General features: G+C 44.5%; 1 protein-coding gene across 3 annotated transcripts in view; it reads right to left on the minus strand.

The window, feature by feature from the left end:
- SLC12A1 (solute carrier family 12 member 1) overlaps window positions 1-25,521 on the minus strand; it is a 221,636-nt gene that overhangs the window by 13,844 nt on the left and 182,271 nt on the right. For all 3 annotated transcript variants that reach the window (XM_040342655.1, XM_040342654.1, XM_040342656.1), the window contains exons 21-22: window positions 22,274-22,417; window positions 1,905-2,030 (exon numbers count right to left, since the gene is read on the minus strand). In XM_040342655.1, coding sequence (XP_040198589.1) covers window positions 1,905-2,030; window positions 22,274-22,417 — 270 coding nt within the window. The remainder of the gene's footprint in view (window positions 1-1,904; window positions 2,031-22,273; window positions 22,418-25,521) is intronic.

Genomic DNA, 25,521 nt, shown 5'->3' on the forward strand with positions numbered 1-25,521 from the left:
CGAGTAGCGCCGACATATGAAAACGGTATTCAAACCACACAAGTGAGGTATCGCCGCGATCGTTAGAGCGAGAGCAATAATTTTAGCCTTAGGCCTACTCTGTAACTCAAAAAATGCAACCTGTAGAATTTTTTAAACGTCGCCTATCAAGATTTTTAAGGGTAAAAGTTTGACGCCATGCCACGAGCGGGCGCAATTTTTAAGCGTGACATGTTGGGCATCATTTTACTCGGCGTAACATTATCTTTCAAAATATATAAAACAATTGGGCCAAATTTATTGTTGTCTTATTTTTTAATTCAAAAAAGTGAATTTTTTCCAAAAAAAGTGCGCTTGTAAGACCGCTGCGCAAATACGTTGTGACAAAAAGTATTGGAATGACCACTATTTTATTCTCTAGGGTGTTAGAAAAAAAAAATATATAATGTTTGGGGGTTTTAAGTAATTTTCTAGCAGAAAAAAATGTTTTAGTCTTGCAAACACCGAATCTGAAAAACACCTAAGGTCTGGAAGTGGTTAAGTAACGTAATTTGTTCTTTTGGCACATATACTGTTCTTCTAGTTTGCTAGCAGACCCTCACATATCACTTTATGAATAATGGCCCAGATTCAGGTAGATTGGAGCAATATTTGCGTGGGCAAAGGGCAACGATTTTTGCTCTGCGCCCACGCAAATATTTCGATTTGCCCGCGATTCACGGAGCAGTAGCTCCGTAAATTGCGTGGGCGCTATGCTAATTAGCCCGGCGTAAGGGCGCCTAATGTAAATGATCCCGCCGGGGGTGGGAATCATTTAAATTAGGCGCGCTCCCGCGCCGAGCGAACAGCGCATGCTCCGTCGGGAAACTTTCCCGACGTGCATTGCGGCAAATGACGTCGCAAGGACGTCATTTGCTTCTAAGTGAACGTGAATGGCGTCCAGCGCCATTCACGAATCACTTACGTAAACGACGTGAAATTTAAATTTCACGAGCGGGAAGGGTGGCTGTACTTTAGCATTGGCTGCCCCTACTATTAGCAGGAGCAGCCTTGCGCTAAAGTCGCCGTACGGAAACTCCGTACCTTGCGTGCGCAGGGCCCGCGCAACTTTTGTGAATCGGTGGTAGTATGCAATTTGCATACTATACGCCGATCACAATGGCTGCGCCCCCTAGCGGCCAACGCAAGAATGCAGCCTGATATATGAAGGCATAAGGAGGCTTATGCCTGTCATATCCTAGGCTGCAGTCCGCGTAGCGATGTTCCTGAATCAGGGGCATTCGCTACGTGGGAGCAAAACAGCTATTGCGCCGCGCAACCTATGGTTGCGCGGGCGCAATAGCTTCTTGAATCTGGGCCAATGTTTATATGTCTATGCAGCTTAAAGAACTTACAAAGTTACTCCCAAATACTTCCAGCAACTATATTTTTTATTACTTTTTTAAAACAATACGAATTGGTGTGATCTTTTTGCACTAAGGCAGTCCGGGGATGATTTAAATGTCCTTCCTTCCACAGCGGGTAGAAGGAAAGAGAATCGCTTGATTTTCACATCAACACTGACTGTGTTGATGGGGTATTCCCTCCCTTTGCGCTATTTTGTTATGCCAGGAGAGGGGAGCGGGGAGAATTACCAGCCAGCAAAACATAAATACTGTTAGCTATAGCCACCGGCAGTAATCAAATGTAAAAAAAAACTACAGGCTGGTTGTACCCAAGTTGATCCATACGAATCTTGACTGGTACCTGCTGAACCGGACAAATTTCAATCCATGTATGGGCGGCTTAACTGTACTTTTAGGTAAAATTTACTAGCTTCCAGAATATGAGTAACATGTTCAATTACTATAAGTTAGTCTTTCCTATTAATTACGGGAATGCAGCATAGAGTCAGTAGATCTCGGAAGTATCACAGTATTTCTTACCTCCATCATCAAAAATCCACCACACATCAATTGTGCCTTTGCCTTGCTTCTTCTTGAACTGCCCACTAGCTTCTACAAGTTTTTGGTTGTATTCACCAGCAGACATTGCTGGGAGTGTGTTGACATCTGAAAAATACAGCAAAACCCATCAATGCTAAACCTGCATAGTGAGCATATTTACAGTACAAAGGAACTTGTCTATAAAGATAAATGTGGATTTTCTCATCCCTCCTTGAGAAAATGCTGGTTACCAGGTTAACAAGATGACACCTTGGTTAAAATACTTTCTGATCCACTGACCCAGTACTAGTATGATGATCAGGAGTTCTGACTTCCTTCTAACGTCTCTAGCGTGTTTTGGGTCAGTGATTCGACAAGTAATGAAGCCAGAGACAGCCATTTCAAAAAAGAGTTCCCCATATTTATCTCTGTAAAAATGTCCTTTAAAGCAAAACTAAATGGGTTAAAACGTTCCTTTCCAACAGTCCCTCGCTGGTGCCGGTATCTTCTCCTCTGTGTTGGTTTTCAACCATCTTCATTGGCCAGCATGGGATGACATCACTTCTGTACATGTGTAGAAGGGCACCATCCTAGCACACAGAGATTGGCCTGGTGCTGCAAGTCAAGCTGCTTATGCACAGCTCAGTTTACAGCTTCAGAGAAGACAAAGAGCAGACAGGTAGGGGCATTTTATTACAGAAGAGACATTGCATGTGCATCTCTTGTGCAATAAAAACTTGCCTGCTCGCTGTTTTTTACAGTAGCGCTTCAGTTCAAGATTAAAGCTCTGTCCAGTATGGGGCAAAGTAAATGTAGTACATTGTCTGATGTTTCTAAGTGCTTTCTAACTCTAGTTATGAGATCCAACTTTCGTCCCTCTCCACCTGCCATGGCCAATCCAACAACACCTATGAAAGAGACAGCCAAATCATAGCTGTAGCTTGTAATGGCTGTGAGCACGTTACTGAGACAAGCAATAGCAAGAAGAATGTAGATGGATGGGGTGGAGCTCATCAACCTCTGCATTCTGCTTGCCATTGCTAGTCTTGGTAAAGATAGATCTTCTTTAAAACGGTAAAACGGAATGCTTACCTTAGAACAAAGTCCTCCAGCGGTGAGCTGGCACCACTGACAAGGCTTCCATCTTCACCCAGTCTTCCTTCCAGTTCGCGTGCTCTGGCCATCTGAGTGGCCGAGCCGCAATGAGGTCACCCCCGCACATGAGTCACAGCCATGACACAGAGCTTTGAAGGGATGGCACAGGTATATTGTCCCTTCAGAGCGCATGTGCCAGTGACGTCACTGGCTACATGTAGTGTGGATATCTCCTAAACAGTGTATTTTAGGAGATATTCACTGTACTTACAGGTAAGCCTCATTCGTACTCTTACAAAGGCATTTAGGGCTTTGAGGTCCAAGATTGGACGGACTCCGTCCTTCTTCGGGACCACAAACTGATTTTGAATAAACCTCTTGTCCCGCGGAACAGGTAAAATTACCCCGCAACTCAGCAAGTCTTGCACTGCCCCCAATAGGGCAGACCGACGAGCCAGAAGGAGAGGGAGATTTGAGGGAAAGAATCTGTTCACTGGACAGGAAAGAAACTCGATCTTGTGACCACCTCGCAGACCCACTGGTCGGAGAGCAGGGAGGTCCACCGAGCTGTGAACCTGCAAAGCTGTCCCCCCACCCATGAGTCGGGCAATGGCAAAACTTCATGTGGTGGCGGGTTTGGTTGCCGGCTTGTTTGGCTTATGCACCCAGGGACGCTTCTATCCCCCCACCAAGCCTTTGTCAGCCTGGGAGGGTCTACCTGCGGGCCCTGACTGATGAAAATACTGCTTCTGCGTGGGAAAGGAAGGGCGCGGCTTACATCGCGGCTCCTTCCTCTTGGTGGACTGAGGGAGGAGAGTGCTCTTACCTCCAGTGATATCCTTAATAATGTCATCCAGCGAGGTACCAAAAAGTCTCCCACCTTTGAAGGGTAAATCTGCCAAAGCTTTTTTGGATGCTTGGTCAGCGGACCAGCATTTCAGCCAAATTAGGCGGCGCAATACCACCGCAGATACAGAGGCTCTGGAGATCAAGGGGGCCACATCCAGAGTGGCATCACAGACAAATACAAGGCCCTGGACCAACTGGTCAGCCAGTCTTACACACTCTGGAGGAAGCTGATGCTCCTCCACAGTCTGGTGCAAAATCTTTGCCCAATCAGTGAGAGTCTGAGACACCAGAGTTGCAGCCAAAATAGGCCGCAATGCAGACCCCAGCATGGTAAACATGGAGTGGGTCACCGCCTCGGACCTCCTATGAGCATAGTCCTTGAAAGCAGGGGTCCCTTCCACAGGGAGAGTGGTTACCTTATTCAACTGAGCGACCGGGGGTCAACCACCGGAGGAGAAGCCCATTTTCTCAAGAGGCTATCCTCAACAGGATAACGGACTGCCAGGTGCTGAGGGACCACAAGGGACTTCTGCGGCTTTTCCCATTTCTTATCTATGAACTTATCAAAGAAAGATACATAAGGAAAAACTTTTACAGAGCGGTCCGATTTGTGCGACCCTAAGGAGACTGACCCCTCTGTGGACGCCTCAGCTGCACCATCCAGCTTAAAGTGGTTGTAAGGGAAAATATTTTTTTCCCTAAATAGCTTCCTTTACCTCAGTGCATTCCTCCTTCACTTACCTCATCCTTCGATTTTGCTTTTAAATGTCCTTATTTCTTCTGAGAAATCCTCACCTCCTGTTCTTCTGTCTGTAACTACACGCAGTAATGCAAGGCTTTCTCCCTGGTGTGGAGAAAGCCTCTTGAGGTGGGAGGGGGCGAGCAGGAGTGTCGTGACGCCCAGTAACACACAGCTCCTTTCTCTATCTGCAAGAGGCTTTCTCCACACCAAGAGGCTTTCTCCACACCAGGGAGAAAGCCTTGCATTACTGTGTGTAGTTACAGACAGAAGAACAGGAAGTGAGGATTTCTCAGAAGAAATAAGGACATTTAAAAGCAAAATGGAAGGATGAGGTAAGTGAAGGAGGACTGCACTAAGGTAAAGGAAGCTATTTAGGGGGAAAAAATTACCTTTACAACCCCTTTAAGAGAGTCCCTCACAGCATTAATAAGCGCACTGACAAGTGCCCTGTCCTGCACTGACCGGGCCAAGAAGTCTTCCTCACAAGGAAGGTCCTGGTCCACATCCTCTGACAACCCAGAATCGGGGTCCTGTGCCGCAGCCAGGTCTGAGTCAGAGCATTACCCAGGAGATGGCGGGGGGAGGGGACGCTTTTTACCCCTCGACCCAGTGCCGAATCACAAAAAAAGTGGCCCGGTCATTGGGCTGCCAAATCCTCCGGGGTTGAATTGGTTAAAAAAGGAATCTTTACTGATCTGATATAACTAAACTGAAAATTACTGGTGGATATAAGTTACTGTACTTTATGCTCTTTCCAGTGAATTACTGAACAAGCCATATTAGGACAGTTCAGGTAAAAGATCTTCACATTTATTTTTCTTGTAGAAATTCAGTTGACTGTAACATTACACATACAGGTGCGTATTAGGGCAAGAACCTTGCAAAGTTTAGGAAATGTCACTTTCAATTATTTAGTAGATGGACATTTTAGAGGACACATTATTTAATAGTATCAATCTGCAGTAGCCGCATGTGTTTTATAATTGTGTCTGTCTTTCAGCATGACACCCACCGTTGGTAAAATGTCTCCTATATTTCACCTACAGGGACCTGCACAGCTCATCAGACAATCAGTGGCAGCACATCACTTTCAGAGCATTCTCTTTGTCCAGTCTGTTCTGTGACATTTAGCTCAGAATAAAAAATGGATGAGCCATCACACAATCAAATGAAGATGACAAAGTTTGCCTTTTATCATGCGGAATGCCAAAATGTACAAAACACTGTAGTAACAGAAACAGAAATGCTACATTTTGCACATGGCTGCACTCTCTAGAGTAAAAAGAAGCCAATGTCACTGTCACTTTTGTAATGTCAGCCTTCCCTTTGTTCTGACACTGGATTTTTGCCTTAGTCTCAAAAATGTGAATCAACAGATAGAAGGTTTTTTACCTAGCAAGGTAAAAACCCTCTGCATGCAGCTCCCCTGCAGTCCCCCTAAGTACATACCTGAGTGTAATCTCGATCCAGCAATGTACATGAGAGACAAGGCTCTCTCCCTCCTCACTGGCTCAGAGACAGTATCGGGAGACATTGGCTCCTGCTGCTGTTAAACACTGCCAGTGACAAAGGAGCAGGGGGGCAGGGTCAAGTCCCAGTCTGTGTGTCCATAAGACACATGCATGTTTTGCACAGAGCAGCCCAGATCCTCCTTTTCTCGGGTCCCTCCCTGGCACTCCTGGCCCCTCCCTCCTGTTGAGTGCCCCTAGAGCAAGCGGCTTGCTATGGGGGCAGTCGACTGGGGGAGAAGCTAGTGTTAGCAGGGGACCCGAGAAGAAGAGTATCAGGGCTACTTTGTGTAAAACCATTGCAAACAGCAGGTAAGTCTTTGTTATTTTAAATTAAAAATGTATTTAAGCGTATGCTTATGTGATTATACTTAAAGCGCAGTTCCAACTAAAAGTGGAACTTCCACTTATTTGCTTCCTCTACCCTCCGATGCCACATTTGGCATCATTCTGTTTTTGACAGGTCCCTGTCCCCACTTTCGAAAGTTTAACCCCCTCCTACATCCTCTGCCGCCGGGCCAATTAGAAAGCACAGTGCGCTTAACACATGCACCAGCTGTGAAGGATTCCCTTAGTGGAGATGGCAGTGGCAGCATCCGACAGCCAATCTGAAGGTCGGCTGGGGTGCCGACATCGCGGGCTCCCTGAACAGGTAAGTGTCTATATAGTAAAGGTCAGCAGTTACAGTATTTGTAGCTGCTGACGTTTAATTATTTTTCCCCAGGCTGGAACTTCGCTTTAATATATTGTAACTTTATGCTTTTACCAGTGAAAAATAAATGCTAAACTCTGTATGTACATGCATTTCATTTTCTATACTTTTTCCACTGCATCCAACGACCTTGGCATTAACGCTTTCACCTACAAACATTTCTAAGACCGTGATAAGACAGTAGCCCACCTATGTACTGCCTTTATTTGTAATAGGGTTGTCCAGATACCGATACCAGTATCGGTATCGGGACCGATACCGAGTATTTGCGGGAGTACTCGTACTCGTGCAAATACCCCCGATACCTAAATAGAATACTTCCCCCCCGCCGCTGCCGCCGCCGCATCGAAAGCCGCCGCATCGCACCGCACCGCCGCATGGGTTAAACGCCGTGCGGGAACATCACAGCTATTCAAATGAATGCTGTGATCTTCTCCATGCGGCGGCGGCAAAGGTATGGGGGACATGGCTGGACTCGGGACATGGCTGGACTCGGGACATGGCTGGACTCGGGACATGGCTGGACTCGGGACATGGCTGCATATGTGAGGGACATGGCTAGAGGGACATGGCTGCATATGTGAGGGACATGGCTAGAGGGACATGGCTGCATATGTGAGGGACATAGCTGCATATGTGAGGGACATGGCTGCATATGTGAGGGACATGGCTGGGGGGGACATGGCTGCATATGTGGGGGACATGGCTGCATTTGGGGACACATTTAAAAAAAGTATCGGTATTCGGTATCGGCGACTACTTGAAAAAAAGTATCGGTACTTGTACTCAGTCCTAAAAAAGTGGTATCGGGACAACCCTAATTTGTAATATTATTATTGTAATATTGTGATACCTACATGAGCATGGTTCAAAAAAAATTCCAATACTGCACACCAAATGAACAGAACAGTTATTTGGAAATATTCAGGGTGTTTCTTTATGTGTCTGTTCCCTACTGCAATAGTTACTATTAAATTGGAACCACTTTTCAATATGAGGATAGGAGTTGCCTTTGTCTAAAATTTCCAAGACACCAGAAAATCAGTCATTGCATCTAAAAATGCTACCGACCCTACAACAGATTACTCCTGCTTCTGCCTATTTATACAATATCCCTACAAATAGAAAAGCTTAATTCTCTATTTTTATAAAACCAGGATGCATACACAGTTTATTGCAGTTTAAGAGCTTCTTTCCATGTATGGCTTTCAGAAAAGTGGAGTAATACTTCACCACGCTTTCAGGGGAACACATGACTTTTATGCTGAAGCATCAGTTCCTTGTGACTTGGTGGCTCAGACAGCAATTACAGTGATAGATGGCCTGTCGTAAGGATGCTAAGAGTGGAGATTAGTAGCGCTTGACATCTTCAGCATTGCACAACACAGTGTAATGGAAGGGGTGATCATACCTTCAAAACATTTGAGATGTATCTATCAGTATCAGTTTTATCTTCTTACAATAGAGTGTAAAAAAAAATCTCCATTGGTTTAATTTCTACTTCTATTATATTAATCAATTGAACAAGTAATAGTGCATCTACTTGAAAATTTGCAGGGGTTTATTAAAAATGTTTACATTTGCTAATTGTATTTTATATTTGTATTGTTGTAAAATTTCATGGTTCCATTATACATTATGTTTTATAGATCCATTAGCAACTGACTAAAAATTATTTTGCCTGTATTAAAAGTGTGCATTGTGCCATGCATCCGGAGCTCTTTGACTAAAGCCCCGTACACACGATCGGAATTTCCGATGGAAAAAGTCAGACCATATCATGTCTGATGAATTCCATCGGAGTTAAGATAGAGAACATGTTGGCCCAGATTCAAGAAGCTATTGCGCCCGCGTAGCTGTTTTGCTCCCGCGTAGCGAATGCCCCTGATTCAGGAACATCGCTACGCGGACTGCAGCCTAGGATATGACAGACATAAGCCTCCTTATGCCTTCATATCTCAGGCTGCATTATTGCGTTGGCCGCTAGGGGGCGCGGCCATTGTGATCGGCGTATAGTATGCAAATTGCATACTACCACCGATTCACAAAAGTTGCGCGGGCCCTGCGCACGCAAGGTACGGAGTTTCTGTACGGCGACTTTAGCGTAAGGCTGCTCCTACTCATAGTAGGAGCAGCCAATGCTAAAGTATAGCCGCCCTTCCCGTTCGTGAAATTTAAATTTCACGTCGTTTACGTAAGTGATTCGTGAATGGCGCTGGACGCCATTCACGTTCACTTAGAAGCAAATGACGTCCTTGCGACGTCATTTGCCGCAATGCACGTCGGGAAAGTTTCCCGACGGAGCATGCGCTGTTCGCTCGGCGCGGGAGCGTGCCTAATTTAAATGATTCCCGCCCCCGCAATGCTAATTAGCATAGCGCCCGCGCAATTTACGGAGCTACTGCTCTGTGAATCGCGGGCAAATCGAAATATTTGCGTGGGCGCAGAGAAAAATCTTTGCTCTTTGCCCATGCAAATATTGCGCGGATCTACCTGAATCTGGGCCGTTGTCTTTTACTCCGATGGAATTCCGATGTGAGTTTGGTCGGGGAAAAGCCTGATCGTGTGTACGGGGCTTAAAGGGTTTGTAAAGGATTTTTTTTTTATCTTAATGGCTTCCTTTACATTAATGCAGTGCTATTTTCATGTCCTCATTGTTCGTTTTTGCTCTCAAGTTGCTGTAATTCTTCTCTGATCTCCAAGCTTCCTGGTTGTCTGTTTCCTGATAACCACAGTGCTGGGAGCTTTCTCTCTGTGGTCACTAATCAAGGAGGTGTGATTACTGTGTGTCTAAAACCCCACAGCACCAATCAGTTTCGTTTTTCCAAACCATCACTGCCCTGAATTGGCTCTGTGGCTCTGTACAGCAGAGAAGCGGGAAACATGCAAAAACGAAACTAGAATCTACAGGTACATTATATGATTGATTTTTATATATTTTTAATCGTTTTTAAAAGGAATCAGCTAACTATTATGTCTCTATACCCTGTAAACAGTCATTTCAGCAAAAAATTTTTTTATTTACAACCCCTTTAACCACTTGCCGACCGCCGCATGTATATGTACGTCCACAGAATGGCATGTACAGGCAGATGGGCGTACATGTACGTCCCTGCCTTTCCGCGGGTCCGATCGGGACCCCCCCCCCGCTACATGCGGCGGTCGGATACCCGCAAAGAGCAATCCGGGACGACGGCGCGGCTATTCGTTTATAGCCGCTCCGTCGCGAACGCTCCCCGGAGCTGAAGAACGGGGAGAGCCGTATGTAAACATGGCTTCCCCGTGCTTCACTGTGGCGGCGCATCGATCAAGTGATCCCTTTTATAGGGAGACTCGATCGATGACGTCAGTCCTACAGCCACACCCCCCTACAGTTGTAAGCACACACTAGGTGAACCCTAAATCCTACAGCACCCCCTGTGGTTAACTCCCAAACTGCAACTGTCATTTTCACAATAAACAATGCAATTTAAATGCATTTTTTGCTGTGAAAATGACAATGGTCCCAAAAATGTGTCAAAATTGTCCGAAGTGTCCGCCATAATGTCGCAGTCACGAAAAAAATCTCTGATCGCCGCCATTAGTAGTAAAAAAAAATAATTAATAAAAATGCAATAAAACTATCCCCTATTTTGTAAACGCTATAAATTTTGCGCAAACCAATCGATAAACGCTTATTGCGATTTTTTTTTATCAAAAATAGGTAGCAGAATACGTATCGGCCTAAACTGAGGAAAAAAAAAATTTTTATATATGTTTTTGGGGGATATTTATTATGGCAAAAAGTTAAAAATATTGATTTTTTTTCAAAATTGACGCTCTATTTTTGTTTATAGCGCAAAAAATAAAAACCGCAGAGGTGATCAAATACCACCAAAAGAAAGCTCTATTTGTGGGGAAAAAAAGACGCCAATTTTGTTTGGGAGCCACATCGCACAACCGCGCAATTGTCTGTTAAAGCGACGCAGTGCCGAATCGCAAAACCTGGCCTGGGCATTTAGCTGCCTAAAGGTCGGGGCTTAAGTGGTTAAGAGTCTTCACTGCAATCCTCCAATCAGCCACCAATCAAGTGAATGTATAATGCCAACGTTTTTTCGCCTTATATAATTCAACACTTATCTCTGGGAATCTTGGACAGTGATTGCACGGCCCTTTTCCAATAGACAGACTCAACACTGTCTTTACTTATTCTACCCCCACCAAAATGACCTTACATTAATAATTCATACATAGATCTTGCTTCAAAAGACGTTGATGTTTGCTTCTGGGATCAATCAGAATTAATTACAGGTGCATTTGACCTACAATTGGCCTGCATTTGACCTGCTTCAAACTGATTTGCATTCCCATAGACTGGTATATGGAGAAAAGTCTATCATCACAGGCCCTTATAACGTCACATAAAAGTATCATGTGTACTCACGGTTTAGCAGCTGATTTTTTAAAAATGGAGCAAAAATGCCCTTTACAAAAATGAATCAGAGCAACCAATCAAGTTTCATTTAATCAACCAATCTAGTTAGTTGCTATAGGCAGATATTATGTTTTTGCTCCGGTGTTATTGGGATTCATCTTTGTTCATCTCTGTTTTCTGTGTTGTCAGAGCTGTATACTATCTAGCTCTAATTATACATCAGACAGGAGGCTCATATCTTATGCATTATCTTTCTTTAATAATGCCCATAGCAGAAATACAGTAAACATTTATTGTAACTTAAAAAATTGAAAGAACTACCCTTCCCAGCAGTCCCTGGGCCAGTGTAGCCCCTCCCAGACCGTAGCCTATATAAGGGACTGTCTGAGGTAACCTATTCCTTTTTCTTTCTGCTCATAGCCAGAACTCAGATAAGTACATTACTCTATGTTTATATTTTTTATGTAGGCTTGCTTGTTATTTGGTTATCAGCAGCCTTTTTAATTTGTGTAGATCCTAATGTCACATCGTCTTTCCACAGGGTGCTGGGGATCCCCCCCCCTCCCACCCCGGCTTTTATTACAGCTACGGAGGTTTTTCCCTCCTCCGCTATTCCCTTCAACTTCCACCTGTATCTGTATATACCCTCTGATCCCCTCAGACCTTCATCTGTGTGTTGTTCTATCAACCTTCTGTCTTATGAAGCACAACTGATATTTCTAAAATGATAAACGTTTAGTTTTTGCTGTATGCTTTTCCCACTTTGCTATCTGTGCCACCCGTTTTGTAGAGAACGCGGTTTCCTCTGATGTGTACATCTTACAGTCATTGGGCTTCTTTATTTGTTTATTTTACAATATACCGCTGCTTTGCTTCTTTTGTTTCCCCCCGGTGCGCTCTGCACACTGCTCGTTTTCTGACTGGAGGTAGGACGGCGCCATTTTAACATCTCGGCGCCTTTTTTCCTACCTCCCCTCTTCTCCTTCTCCTCAGAGCGTCTCATCTCTGAGGGGGGCGTGGCGGTGAGGATCTCCCGGCACCAATCGCGCTATTGTCGCGAATCGACGGCGCCATTGCTGCGGACCTGTCCTGGGGACCCCATCCTCCGTGTGCTAGGCCGTCTCTCCCCATCGCCGCCACGCCAGGGTGCGGGCGGCTGTATGGTTGGAACTCTTTGTAGATCTCACTGATCTATGCGAATCACGTTAGGCCGTAGTCTCGCGAGACTACGGCCCCGAGCCTCACGTCTAGCTCCCCTTTTGGTGGGGAATATCTCCCCTCATTTAACTTCTGTCACTCACACCTGGCTGGTGGGGAATTCCTCCCCTCCCCTGCTTCTGTCACTCCTTCACCTTCAGTTACATTAACATCAGTTCTTGTTCTGGGAATTTATTCCCCTGTAGTCTATTCTACATATAATGAATATATTAATACATGTAAATAAATAATAAATTTAAATAATTATACGAATGAATAAATTATTGACTTATTAAATAAATATAAATAAATCAATGAACATAAATGTCTATAAATAAATAATTTATACAATCTATATGATTGAATAAATAAATAAATAAATAAATATATAAATATATATAATAAACAAATTTTAAAATATAAACTATACTTTATATATAATTGAATAAATAAATACATTATATATATATATATATATATATATATATATATATATATATATATATATATATATATATATATATATATATATAAATAAACAAATTATAAACAAATTATAACAATAATTGAATGAATTATAGAAATTACTATACAAGTTATAGTACATAACTTCCGTATCTTCCTGTGCTGCACGGCCGTGCTGTCCGCAGACAGCTGACTCTTCTCCTGTGGCTGGTGACAGATCCTTTACTCCCTACTGGTGCCACTGAAGTGGTGGACGCAGCCCTGGAAGGCCCTACCTACCTCAGTGCTGCACTGGTTCCTGAGCTGGTCGGTAGGTCCGTCCAGACTACCAGGGCATCGGTTGTTCCAACCCACATGCACCCCTATGTCCGGATCTCCCGGCAAGGATATAACGCCCCTGAGTAGGGCATGGCGTCCCGTATGCGCCGTCACATTAATGTGGCCTCTGTCTCCCCGGCAGGGGAAGTAATTAACATGCCCCAGGCAGTACCCTCCCAGGACTGCCGACCCATTGACTCCCCGACAGGGGAAGTAAATAGCATACCCCAGGCAGTACCCTCCCAGGACTGCCGACCCTCTGACTCCCCGGCAGGGGAAGTACATAACATGCCCCAGGCAGTACCTTCCCAGGACTGCCGACCCACGGACTCCCCGGAAGGGGAAGAAAATAACATGCCCCAGGCAGTACCCTCCCGGGCCTGCCGACCCACTGCCTTCCCAGACTCCAATCGACCCCCGAGCCTCGGGGAGATGCACATGCAGAGGCAGCGATCCGCTAGACGGACTGAGCCAGACTCCTCGTGGACTCTTCCAGAGTCGTCCGCGGAGTACGAGGCGGCTAACACCTTTGAGTCTGAGGATGAAAATGATGATGATAATGATGATGATTATGTGAGCAGTGGGCACATGGCGCTCCATGACGACGCCAACCCTAGGTCCCAGGGTAAAACCTTATTGGACTCTTGTGGAGTACCATTTTTCGATCAGGAGGTGATTGGCTACCCACACTCCGGTGACTGGGCACCTCTACCTGAGGTGATCCAATAGATCGAATGCTGGACCCGGAGATCGATCGGTACGCTAACCGGACAAGTTGAGGGTGGAATACTCACCCTTCCATTACCAAATACGGTGGTGCTCACTCCAGAGGTGGATCCCATAATCATTCAGTATTCCAGGAAGGGAATAGAGAGGGCCTTTGGGACCTCACAGTACTGGGTCTTAGATCTCTGGACCTATCACTTAACCCTACGCCTTAGTGAGCAGGCTACCGCCTCTGTAAGCCGGTTGACCTAGCACAATGGGATCACGCTAATTGATGATATCTTTAAGACGGTAGGACAAATGGAGTTATATTACCAGGCTGGTTACCTGGTTCACCATCCCATTCGGTTTTTCAAACCTAAACACCGTCCTAATGGACAACAGGTTGCTAGACCTTGGACCAAACAGCCGATAGTAGAGATGGACCCGCTCTCTTTGAACTTCCTCAACAACATCTTCCCGATCAGGAAGAAGAAAGGCGGTTTTTCGTCCGGTAGGAGCTTGAGAAATCTCACCAACTTACTGCCCTGTGGAACAAGGGTGAGGTTGAACATCTACTTGAACGACCTACTTCTAATGGCTGGTTCCCCTCGCCTAGCGAGCGAACACGCCTCCTGGATGGTCGGATCGCTTTCGCGATCTGGGACTCCTCATAGATCACGAACACCTATTATCTCCCCATTTCAGGAGATAGAGTTTTTGGGGTTCTTGGTGGACACCAACCGAGCGATCCTTCGGCTACCGATACCCAATTAGCCGCCATCCGCAAAGACATCAGTATCATGCTGGGCAGCAGCGGGTGTCCTTACGCGGACTGACTCGCTTAGTCGGCCTGTTCCCAGTGTCAATCCAGGCCACTCTCCAGCCCCTCTTCACTGTCGAACCCTCCAGAGACTCGAGACTCTACATCTTCGCTAGGGGCTTCGTTATACAAACTAAGTGAAGCCATGGTGGACCTACGGTAGTGGTTACGTCATGCCGTCAAATGGAACGGCGAGACATTTTCAACTCCTCACCGGATTTCGTCATAGGGTCGGATACCAGCCGCCTCGGCTGGGGTGCTCGGTGCAGTCCCTCGTCCTCCGGTAGGACGTGGTCCGCAGAGAACCCTCGGCTGCACGTCAAAACGTAGACCCCTGACGGCCTTTTTTTTTTTTTTTTGCCATCGGAAGTCTGTTGCCACACACGTCCATCTGCTGTGTGCTATTGCAACGATTGGCGACCGCACCGGTCAGGGTCCCTGATCCTCTCTCACTTCGCGGATCCTTCTCTATGGACCTGTTCGTTCCCCGTATCAACCACCAGTTTCTGCGCTCTTACAACCGGAGGCCGGATCCGGAGGCGCACCATGTGGACGCCCTCCACCAAACGTGGTCACAGGGGACACATTACGCGTTCCCCTGTTCCCGGTGACCCTCAGGGTCCTCCTTCACTTAGCGAGCCGGAGGGCATCAGTCGTGCGGTTCACTCCGTGGTGGCTGACGCAACCATGGTTTCCCCTCCTTCTGAGGATGACGGTGGAACTCCCCAGGTTGTTTCCTCATTCCCCCCACCTCCTCGCTGGTCCGAACGGGGATCTGCACCCTCTACTCACGAAGCACATCCTACCTCTCCTCACATGGTTAGTATCGGGGTTTCCGGTCGCAGACTACGACCTTTCGGGAACAGCTAGGGATTCCCTGCCTTGGACTGGGCCCCGGGACTAGATCGGCATCTCGATCTACCTGGGGACTCTGGGTTACTTGGTGTGATCAACGACGGGTCGACCCCGTTCAAGCGCCAGGGTCTGTAATAGCCAATTATCGGGCGGACTCTTTGGATCCGTTGGTGTGACAATTTTGAAGGCGTTAAGTTTAAATCGCCCAATGTACCAGCACACTTGGGATTTTTCCAAGGTCATGATCATATTCTCGGGCTGGGGGACGTTGACACTCTGTTTTGAGGTTACGGTCTTTCGAGCTTACTGTCTTCTTGTGTCTGATTTCCATCATCGTGGGTCAGACGTCAAGGCTTTGGACATATCCAGGCGTCATTCCTCGCCTCAGAGACTCAAGTCTTTTTCCGTCGTGCGTTGGACCAGACGGTACTTCGATCGGTTTTCTACCCGTTCTTCCCCGCACATCCACAACTGGATGTGGTCCGCTGTCTACAGACTTGTATGTCCTTGACAGCCTCGCTGCGATCTTCGCAAGTCTTTCAACTCCTCGTTTCCTACGTTAATCCTCTCTTCCCGGTTTCCTCTGTGACTTACTATAGCGGCGGACTGTTGTCAGCGACCGCTTTTCCGCCAATCCCGCTTTGAACAGGAGGTACACATATCTATGTCAGTGTTGTGGATTATTTTGATTGTTATTGGTCATATGCATTGTTATAGCTTTGAACTTGCATAAGATATGAGCCTCCTGTCTGATGTATAATTCGAGATTTTCCTAGCTTGTGACGGAAAATATTAATTATATGAAGACAGGAGGCGAGTATCTTCCCTCCCAACCCAACCCTGTCACGAGGTTGTCTCTCTCTCGTTCTAGACTGATGAACCACGCACCCTGCAAGTCGGAGGCTGGTACGCCCCGGGAGTTCGTTTTCACTATCCCCGTTGGGATTGCTGTCCGTTTCGATCCATGGGTTTAGTTCACCGCAGATGGAGGTTCCTACTGCGTTCCAGATCCGGAGTCGGGATGCCGTTGACTGAATCCGTTGGTCCATGTTCCTGAGGACAACTGACCGTTCGGCTCCGAATGGTTTGGGTTTCCTATAGTCCCCGTTGGGATGAAGCTGGTCCAGATGAAGTTGGTCCGTGTTGGCCTTGTCCTTTCGTTTCCTCCAGATTCGGATGTTGTGTTCCGGTCGGAAGGTTCCCGGCAGCCGCGGAGATGTCTAATTGGACTTTCGGTTCCTGTTTACACTAATTCGCATGAAGAAAGAGGAATAGGTTACCTCAGACAGTCCCTTATATAGGCTACGGTCTGGGAGGGGCTACACTGGCCCAGGGACTGCTGGGAAGGGTAGTTCTTTGAATTTTTTAAGTTACAATAAATGTTTACTGTATTTCTGCTATGGGCATTATTAAAGAAAGATAATGCATAAGATACTCGCCTCCTGTCTTCATATAATTAATATTTTCCGTCACAAGCTAGGAAAATCTCGAATTACTACTCCTATCCTGGACTAAGATGCCCATACACTAAGCAAATTTTGGCCAGTTCCTGATGAAACTCCCTTCGTAGAACAATTCTTACCCTCCTGCTGCTCCCCAAATTCCCCCACTCAACACAATTTCTCCCTTACCCAAATCCTCTTGTGACTCCCCCACACCTCACATGATACCACAGTGCCCAGGGCAGCCTCCCTTCTTGCCCACCCCTTATCCCGGCCCTGCCCACTTGTGATACATCCTGTACTAGAGGAATTCTAAGATCTGCAGTATATTAGCTTCCACAGCAAGTAAAAGGATCCCAACATTAATAGGTTATTTCTCATATGAATCATCAGCTTATAAATAAGAATAAAATGCTTTATTTTGGTGACTCGGCTTACTGTATCTTGTATGAAGCAGCATTTGTAAGTATGAAATGCATTGTTGCATTTTGGCAATTTTCCCAAGGAATAGAATAAACATAATCATATAAAATAATGTATATCAAATTCTGTTATTTGCTATAATTAGTGTAATTTGATTTGCATTACAGCAATACTTCCCACATTATGTAATCATTATATTCCAAAAAGAGAAACAATTAGTGGCTATCAAAGAGTTTGGATTGGAAAGGCTTTGCTTGAACATCAGACAGTAAAATGTCACTGATGTGTATCAGAATTGATCTGATTGTTGCTATTTTTCAGAGGATAAATAGTTTTTGACGAGATTACTGTATCGCTTCTGTAATCAAGGTGTGCCAGTGTATCTAAATCAATGACCCTGTCAACAAGAGCAATCGCACATTCATTGCATGCATCTGGTAGTAAAATCAGTTTAGTAAGGAATAAAATGACATAAAATACAAAACGTGATTGTTTTCAAGGTACGTGACTCGATTCTGAAACAGGGCAGTTGATAAAGTGATTAAATGGCTTGTTGCCATGAAAACTGTACATTCTGTACATCATCGTTGCAGAAGAATCACTGGGCTTGTTTTTCTTAAAATGGATTTCCACTTTTGCAATCATCAAATTTGAGAACACTCCTCTATATGTTATGTGTTCCCATTCTTCGCACAGTATACCTAAATGTTTTCAGTTTTTATTTACTGTATATACCCGAATATAAGCCGAGGCAACGAATTTTACCAAAAAATAAATAAATGGAAAAAGTATTGACTCGAGTATAAGCCTAGGGTGTCCATCTGCATGCCTCACTGTGCCTCACTTTGCCTCACTGTGTAAATGTGTATACCTCACTGTGCCCATGCCTCACTGTGCCCATACCTCACTGTGCCCATGCCTTACTGTGCCAATGCCTTACTGTGCCAATGCCTCACTGTGTCCATGCCTCACTGTGCCCATGCCTCACTGTGCCCATGCCTCACTGTGCCCATGACTAGACTTACGTTTAACATGGGAGTATATAGCAGGGGTGCCCGGCTTTGAAAAATTGGTGCTCCCCGGCTGTAGGTCTCCCAGACTGGGGCTAAATGTGTGCGAAGTTTGGCCGGTACCGGGTCTCCAAAGACCGGGAGATCAGGCGCAAAAAGGTGACTCGAGTATAAGCCGAGGGGGGCATTTTCAGCACCAAAAAATGTGCTGAAAAACTCGGCTTATACTCGAGTATATACAGTATATATATTTTACCTTTTTTTTAGGTGTTTCTCAGGAGAAGGTGTGTATGGCTTAAAGTACTTCTGAACGTTGTAAGGCCGGCCATAGACGGTTCGAATCTCGGCAGGAACTGGCCGAGATTTTAGCCATGTGTGGGCAGGCTGAATGTACCAAGTTGATGGATCAAGCAACTTGGGTAAAACCAGCCTGCTGGATTCAGTTGCGATTATAGCTAGCGGCTGCTATAGCCACTAGCAATAATCACTGTTTTCTTCCAGATGGATTGGCTTCCCCCTTTCCCGCCCACCGCCAGGAGCAGACAATTGCCTTGCAGGAGGGATTCCCCTGTCAGCACTATCTATGTGTTAGGGCATACAGGGGTTTATTTACTAAAACTGGAGAGTGCAAAATCTGGGTCAGCTGTGAATGGTAGCCAATCAGCTTCTAACTTCAGCTTATTCAATTAAGCATTGACAACAAAAACTGGAAGCTGCACCAGATTTTCCACTCTCCATCAACCCCAATGTGTTTAAATCTAGTTTATAATTGATATTGGGATCTCTCCCAGCACAGTACAGTCAGTACATGTCAAGTCTCTGACTTGACATCTTCTAAATGTGTGCAACTGTATCAGAGCTCCAAAGTTGAGAAGAATATAAATTATAGGGTTCAATGGTGACCAAATGCACCAAACTTTTTTTCACAGCGAAATGATTGATTTTGCTGAAATCATTGATAGTAGTCTCTAATTTCACAATGTGGCTCTGATATGTACAAAAAGTTCCCCTTTAAAAGAAAAGTTAATCTTTTCGTAAAAAAAAAAAAAGGAAAGATAAACTAACTCCAAATATCCTGAGCACACCTCCAGACCATACTGCACATAGCAGCCATAATGTCCCACGCGGTCTTTAGGTCTCAATACACAGCCCCAGAGTGTGACCAATGAGAAGTGATGGTTTCTTAAAAAAAAAGCCTCAGATGCACTTCTCATTGGTCAGCAGGGTCACCTGGCTGCACTGACCAATGAATGCTTGTCATTTTGTGCATTATGATGGACACTCAATCCGGGGCTATGTATTGCAGTGTGCAATTTTCAAACCACTAATCTGGCAACATGGGGCATTATGACCATGGGTTATGGGTGGCCAGGATATTTGGAGTTAGTTCACCTTTTCATTTTTCATAAAAAGCTGACCCTTTAAAGCTAAAAGCATACAATGCTCCTGGCTGTTGTACCCAGGTGCTGTGTGACCTGTGTTTATTAAGATACATGGTGATCACATGCAGGGCTAGGTTTTGCTTTCCCTAGCGCCACCAGGGCCAGGTTCCGCAATGCACCCCCTCCCCGCCAACCAAACCACCCCCCCCCCCCAAATTAACAGAGAGTGGCAACTGGATGGCAGGGGCGGCACGGTTAGTTCAAATATTTTTTGTTTCTTTTCTTTTACTTTTTAATCACTTTTTTATTTATTTTTATCTGTAGCTTGTCATTTAATTTTTCTTATTCTTGTATAATTTTCTTATTATTTTTAATATTATTTTTCTTATTCTTTACTTTTTAATTACTTTTTTTATTTCATTAATTTATTTATTATTTCTTATTATTTTTTTATAAAAAAAAAAAAAGAATTTAATCAATTTTTTTTTTACTTAACTTTATTGCTATCACACAGGAGAAAACACTTCACTGTGCGATAGCAATTGGAGGTGACAGGTTCTCTTTATTGACCCTGTCACCTCCAAAACAGGAGTCCTGGTACTGTGCTAGAACTCCTGTCACAGCTGAGATGGGAGGAACACAGCTCACTGTTTACATCGGCGGCGGCGGGGACATGAGACAGACTCAGCGGCCAGGGGGAGGACAGAGTCCCGAAGACAGAGCCAGCAGAGAGTGGTATGTGTGTGTGTGGGGAGGAAGGATGGCAGCACACATTTTACAAGTGATTTCGGCAACATCGTCGCAATCACTTGTTAACGAGCGAGCGGATTCCCCCACACTACATTTAGTCCTGCTCGAAAGCAACTTACAGCAATTAACTGTATGTTTCGGGCGTCGGCGGACTCCATGCCGCTGCTGCCCCTTGGCACCCTGCCGTCCCGAGGCCTGGCCTCGGTGGACTTGTGGGAAGTCCGGGCCTGATCACATGGTGTCATGATGATCACATGGCTTTGTTCACCAGTAAAACAGGGTTAGGTGAGCTGCTGAAAGAATTACTTTAGTGCTCCCGCTTTGAATTTTGAGGATGCATTGATCCACAGTGTCTGCAGCTACAGAGGTCAGCACAGGCTTGTTTTAAAATGTGATAACTGATTGTTATGAATATATGAATACCTAAATGCTCACAGCCTGCCAACAGGCTCACTTTAGGGCTGTAAAAAGCAGTGATGAACACACACAAAAAAGGTTGAAATAAGTTCACTTTTTGGATTCACATTAATGACTAATGCCGCATACAGACGGTCGTTTTTTGTGATGAAAAAAAATGACGTTTTTGAAAACGTCATTTAAAATGATAGTGTGTGGGGAAAATGTCGTTTTATGTCTTCAGAAAAACGACCAAAAAAAAATTCGAACATGCTCGAATTTTTTGTGTCGTTTTTCAAAATGTCATTTTTTGTGTCAATGAAAATGATAGTGTGTGGGCAAAACGACGTTTTTAAACCCGCACATGCCCAGAAGCAAGTTTTGAGACGGGAGGTAAAACTACCATTCATAATGGAGTAAGCACATTCATCACGCTGTAACAGACAAAAAAGCACGAAACGTCTTTTACTAACAAGTAACCAGCTAAAAGCAGCCTCAAGGCGAATAGAACTTCCCCTTTAGAGTGCCGTCACTTTGTTCATCATTTTTCAAAATGATGGTGTGTATGCTACATCGTTTTTGAAAATGAAGTTTCAAAAATGTCGTTTTTTTTCATCACTTCAAACGTCATTTTTTTTTCATCACAAAAAACGATCGTCTGTATGCGGCATAAGCCTATCAACATTAACAGATGATCAAAGTTTACTATCTGAGTAAAGCACTAATTTGCTTAGTTTGAGAATCACAAAGTACTGCTGCCATTAGCAGAAAAAAACCCACTTTTTAATAGCAATATTCAATAGATTTTTTCGACTTATAGAATATATCACATCTTTGCTAATTTATATATTTTCCTGCAATCATTTCACTTGTGAATACATAAGAAGGAAGCCAGACTGCTTACAATGCAATAAGTGTAAACTCCCTCCAAGCCAAATGCAAATATTGCTTTCGCAAAAGCACGCTATTATTTAGGGGGAGCTTTTTTGACAGCTGAACATAACATAAATAGTTATAAGTAGAAATACTTGTAATGTATATAAATTACACGGCTATTTCTTTGGGCCCTAATTTTAATTTAGATGAAGTCATATATTCTTCTTTTGGCGGAACCATTTTGCAAATTGTACAGAAAATTGAATAACTTTGCAGAAATGTGTTAAGGGAAAAAAAAACCTTATGCACAACCGTAAACTTTTTGCAATGTTAATTTTCCAGTTGTGGGCTGACTATCCAATCAGCAGGGGGAAAGACAGCAGAAAGCAATGGGGGATGAAGATTACCTTTTTTAGAAGGTTGAGATGTGAGATTTAACTTGGAAGATTTACTGAAGAATCGGCGGAATTTACTATTCCCATCTTGAAATTCACTTTCTCTAACTGCGGCTTCCAGGGTCAGTCTTTCTTGTTCCAATCTCTGGAATTCCTCTGTGAATTTAAATGAAAAAAAGTGATTGATTGCAAACAAATTGTGTAATAGAGTATTGAAGATAGACATGTGCGATTTAGTTTGTTGCCATTCCTTTCTGGGCCGAAAATGTCATTTGCAGAGATTTGAATGCATCCGAATTTCCGAATGGACATGGAAACAAATGCCAACGAATGCGAAAAAAGTTATAACAAAAAAAGAATGAAGGCATTCTCTCATGTGTTTTATTCAGATGACTTCACATTTTAGAATATGTTTGATAACATTCAAATTTATTGTGAATATAGCTTATTGTTAAGGAGCAGGCAGCCTCCACATGTTTAACAACCATGACAAATCTACTGTCAGTGGGTTTCCCCGCTGTCAGCAGAATGCAAAAAAAAGAAGTGCTGGTTTAAAAAGTAAAAAAAAATAGTGTCCCCCCCCCATCTATAACAATGTCCCCTATACCAATCCATACGCTGCTTTTTGGCTCTTGGCGACGGCCGCATGCAAATATGCAGCCTCTCGGTATGTGTGAGCCTTGGCCCTGGGCAGCCCCATATTGGCATGCAATATTTCAAAAACAGTTGTCCAAAAGCGTGCGACTTGCATGCTCCTGGCGCAGTTACCAGTGGCTAATAGAAAGCTCATGATTGGTGCTTGCGATTAGGAGCTTTCTGATCATGTGACTGATGTGACAGCCAAGGCGTCCCAAACCCCTTAAAGAGCCGGGAGGTGCCAGCGCCAAAGGGTGAATTTTTTTTTTTAACCAGCACTTCATTTGTTTACATTCTGCTGACAGCGGGGGGGGGGGGGGGCCCAGTCATAGCAGATTTTACATGGTTGATAACCGGTTCCCGACAGGCTTACGCAGATTTACTATGGCAGAACGGCTCTCCTGGGCGAAATCCTGTACATATACAGCTTCGCCCAGGAAAGCCACCAGAGGGAACCTGATACGCATGGCCGGCGGGTGCTATCGCGTGCACGAGCATACAAATGCCCATGCTGTTAGAGGAGAGAAGACAGATTGAGCGTTTCTACAAAGTAGAAACCACGATCTATCATCTCTCCTAGTTAGTCCCATTCCCCCACAGTTAGAACACACAATAGGGAACACAGTTAACCTCTTGATTGCCCCCTAGTGTTAACCCCTTTCCTGCCAGTGACATTTACATAATAATCAGTGCATATTTATAACATTGATAGCTCTGTAAATGTCAAAAATGTCCCAAAAATTTGTCAAAAGTGTCTGACCACAATGTCGCAAAAAAAATCACAGATCAACACCATTGCTAGTAAAAAAATAAAAATAAAAATGCCATATAAATACCATAAATCTTTCCCATAGTTTGTAGACACGATAACTTTTGTGCAAACCAATCAATATACGCTTATTGCCATTCTTTATTAAACAACAAAAAGTAGTAAGCATAAAATGGAAATAAATGCCTGTACCTACCCACACTGTCATTATATGGAGTCAAATTTACACATGAAATGGGTTGCAGTTGGCAGATGGTACTGCCTGCTGACCTTAACGGGAGGGGAATTTTTTTTTTCTAATAAGATGCTGGAGCTGACTTTGGATGCAGGCACCAGCATCTCTAATAAGGGAGACTGGAAATGTTTCCTACTGCCGGTTTTCTACCGCGCATGCGTGAGCTCTGTTGCGCCTTGTGAATGGAAAAAGGAGGAGTCTGAACATCCGGCACAGATCCGGCACAGATCACATTGGTGATCTCAGCCGGAAGTGGGAGTAGGTATATGTCAAAACCAAATACTTGCTCCCCCCCCCCCAAAAAAGTGCAAACAAGTGAAATTTCCCCTTTTGGGTGGAGTGCCGCTTTAAATTGTGTTTTGGGTTTGTGGTGCTCAGATCTAGTTAAGGTCTGCTATAAGGATTTAAAAGCTGCAATACTGTATATTCAATGTTTGATTTTGGATTTAATACCGCTTCAAGTCCAGACAACATTTTTTGTTAATTACTGCACAGGATAGGGAAGAATTCAAATCTGTATTAAAGTGGAGGTTCACCCGTATATATGACTATTTCCCCCTAGATGGATGCTCGTTTTGTCTAGGGGAATCGGCTAGATGTTTTAAAATATGAGCAGTACTTACGGTTTACGAGATGCATCTTCTCCGTCGCTTCCGGGTATGGGCTGCGGGACTGGGCGTTCCTATTTTGATTGACAGTCTTCCGAGAGGCTTCCGACGGTCGCATCCATCGCGTCACGATTTTCCGAAAGAAGCCGAACGTCGGTGCACAGGCGCAGTATAGAGCCGCACCAACGTTCGGCTTCTTTCGGCTACTAGTGACGCGATGGATGCGACTGTCGGAAGCCTCTCGGAAGACTGTCAATCAAGAAGGAATGCCCGCTCCCGAAGACCCATACCCGGAAGCGACGGAGAAGATGCATCTCGAAAACGGGTAAGTACTGCTCATATTTTAAAACGACTAGCCGATTCCCCTAGACAAAACGAGCATCAATCTAAGGGGAAAAGATAAAAAAACAAATAAATGGGTGAACTCCCGCTGCTTCTGTATAACACCCATCAGCTAGACAGGAAGTTTTTTTTTTACTTTCAATCCTTTTTTTTTATTATTATAGTAAGAAGGTTAATAATCAGGTCAAAAGAAACCACATAAAGCATCAAAACAGCCAGGACCCTGGCACACGTATACAGATATAGTGAGTGATAAACAAAGCCATATATAAAGCATTGCTATATGACCAAATAAAAGAGTAGCAAGAAACATAGAAAACTTCTCACTGCAATATCATAAACTTCAAAAGAGTAACAAGGACTCCGGTTGTAAAATCTCACAGGAGATAATCCCGTATACTATGAAGCCTCGTACACCCGACCGAGGAACTCGACGGGCGAAACACATCGTTTTGCTCGTCGAGTTCCTTGTGAAGCCGTTGAGAAACTCGACAAGCCAATTTTCACCATTCCCGTCAAGGAAATAGAGAACATGCTCTCTTTTTGGCTCGTCAAGTTTCTCGACAGTTTTCTCTACGAAAATGTACACACGACCGGTTTCCTCGGCATAAAAATATCTCCCAGCAATTTTTTTGCTGGTTTTTGCCCAGAAACTCGGTCGTGTGTACGA

This window comes from Rana temporaria, chromosome 3, assembly GCF_905171775.1.
Source record: "Rana temporaria chromosome 3, aRanTem1.1, whole genome shotgun sequence".
NCBI lineage: Eukaryota > Metazoa > Chordata > Amphibia > Anura > Ranidae > Rana > Rana temporaria.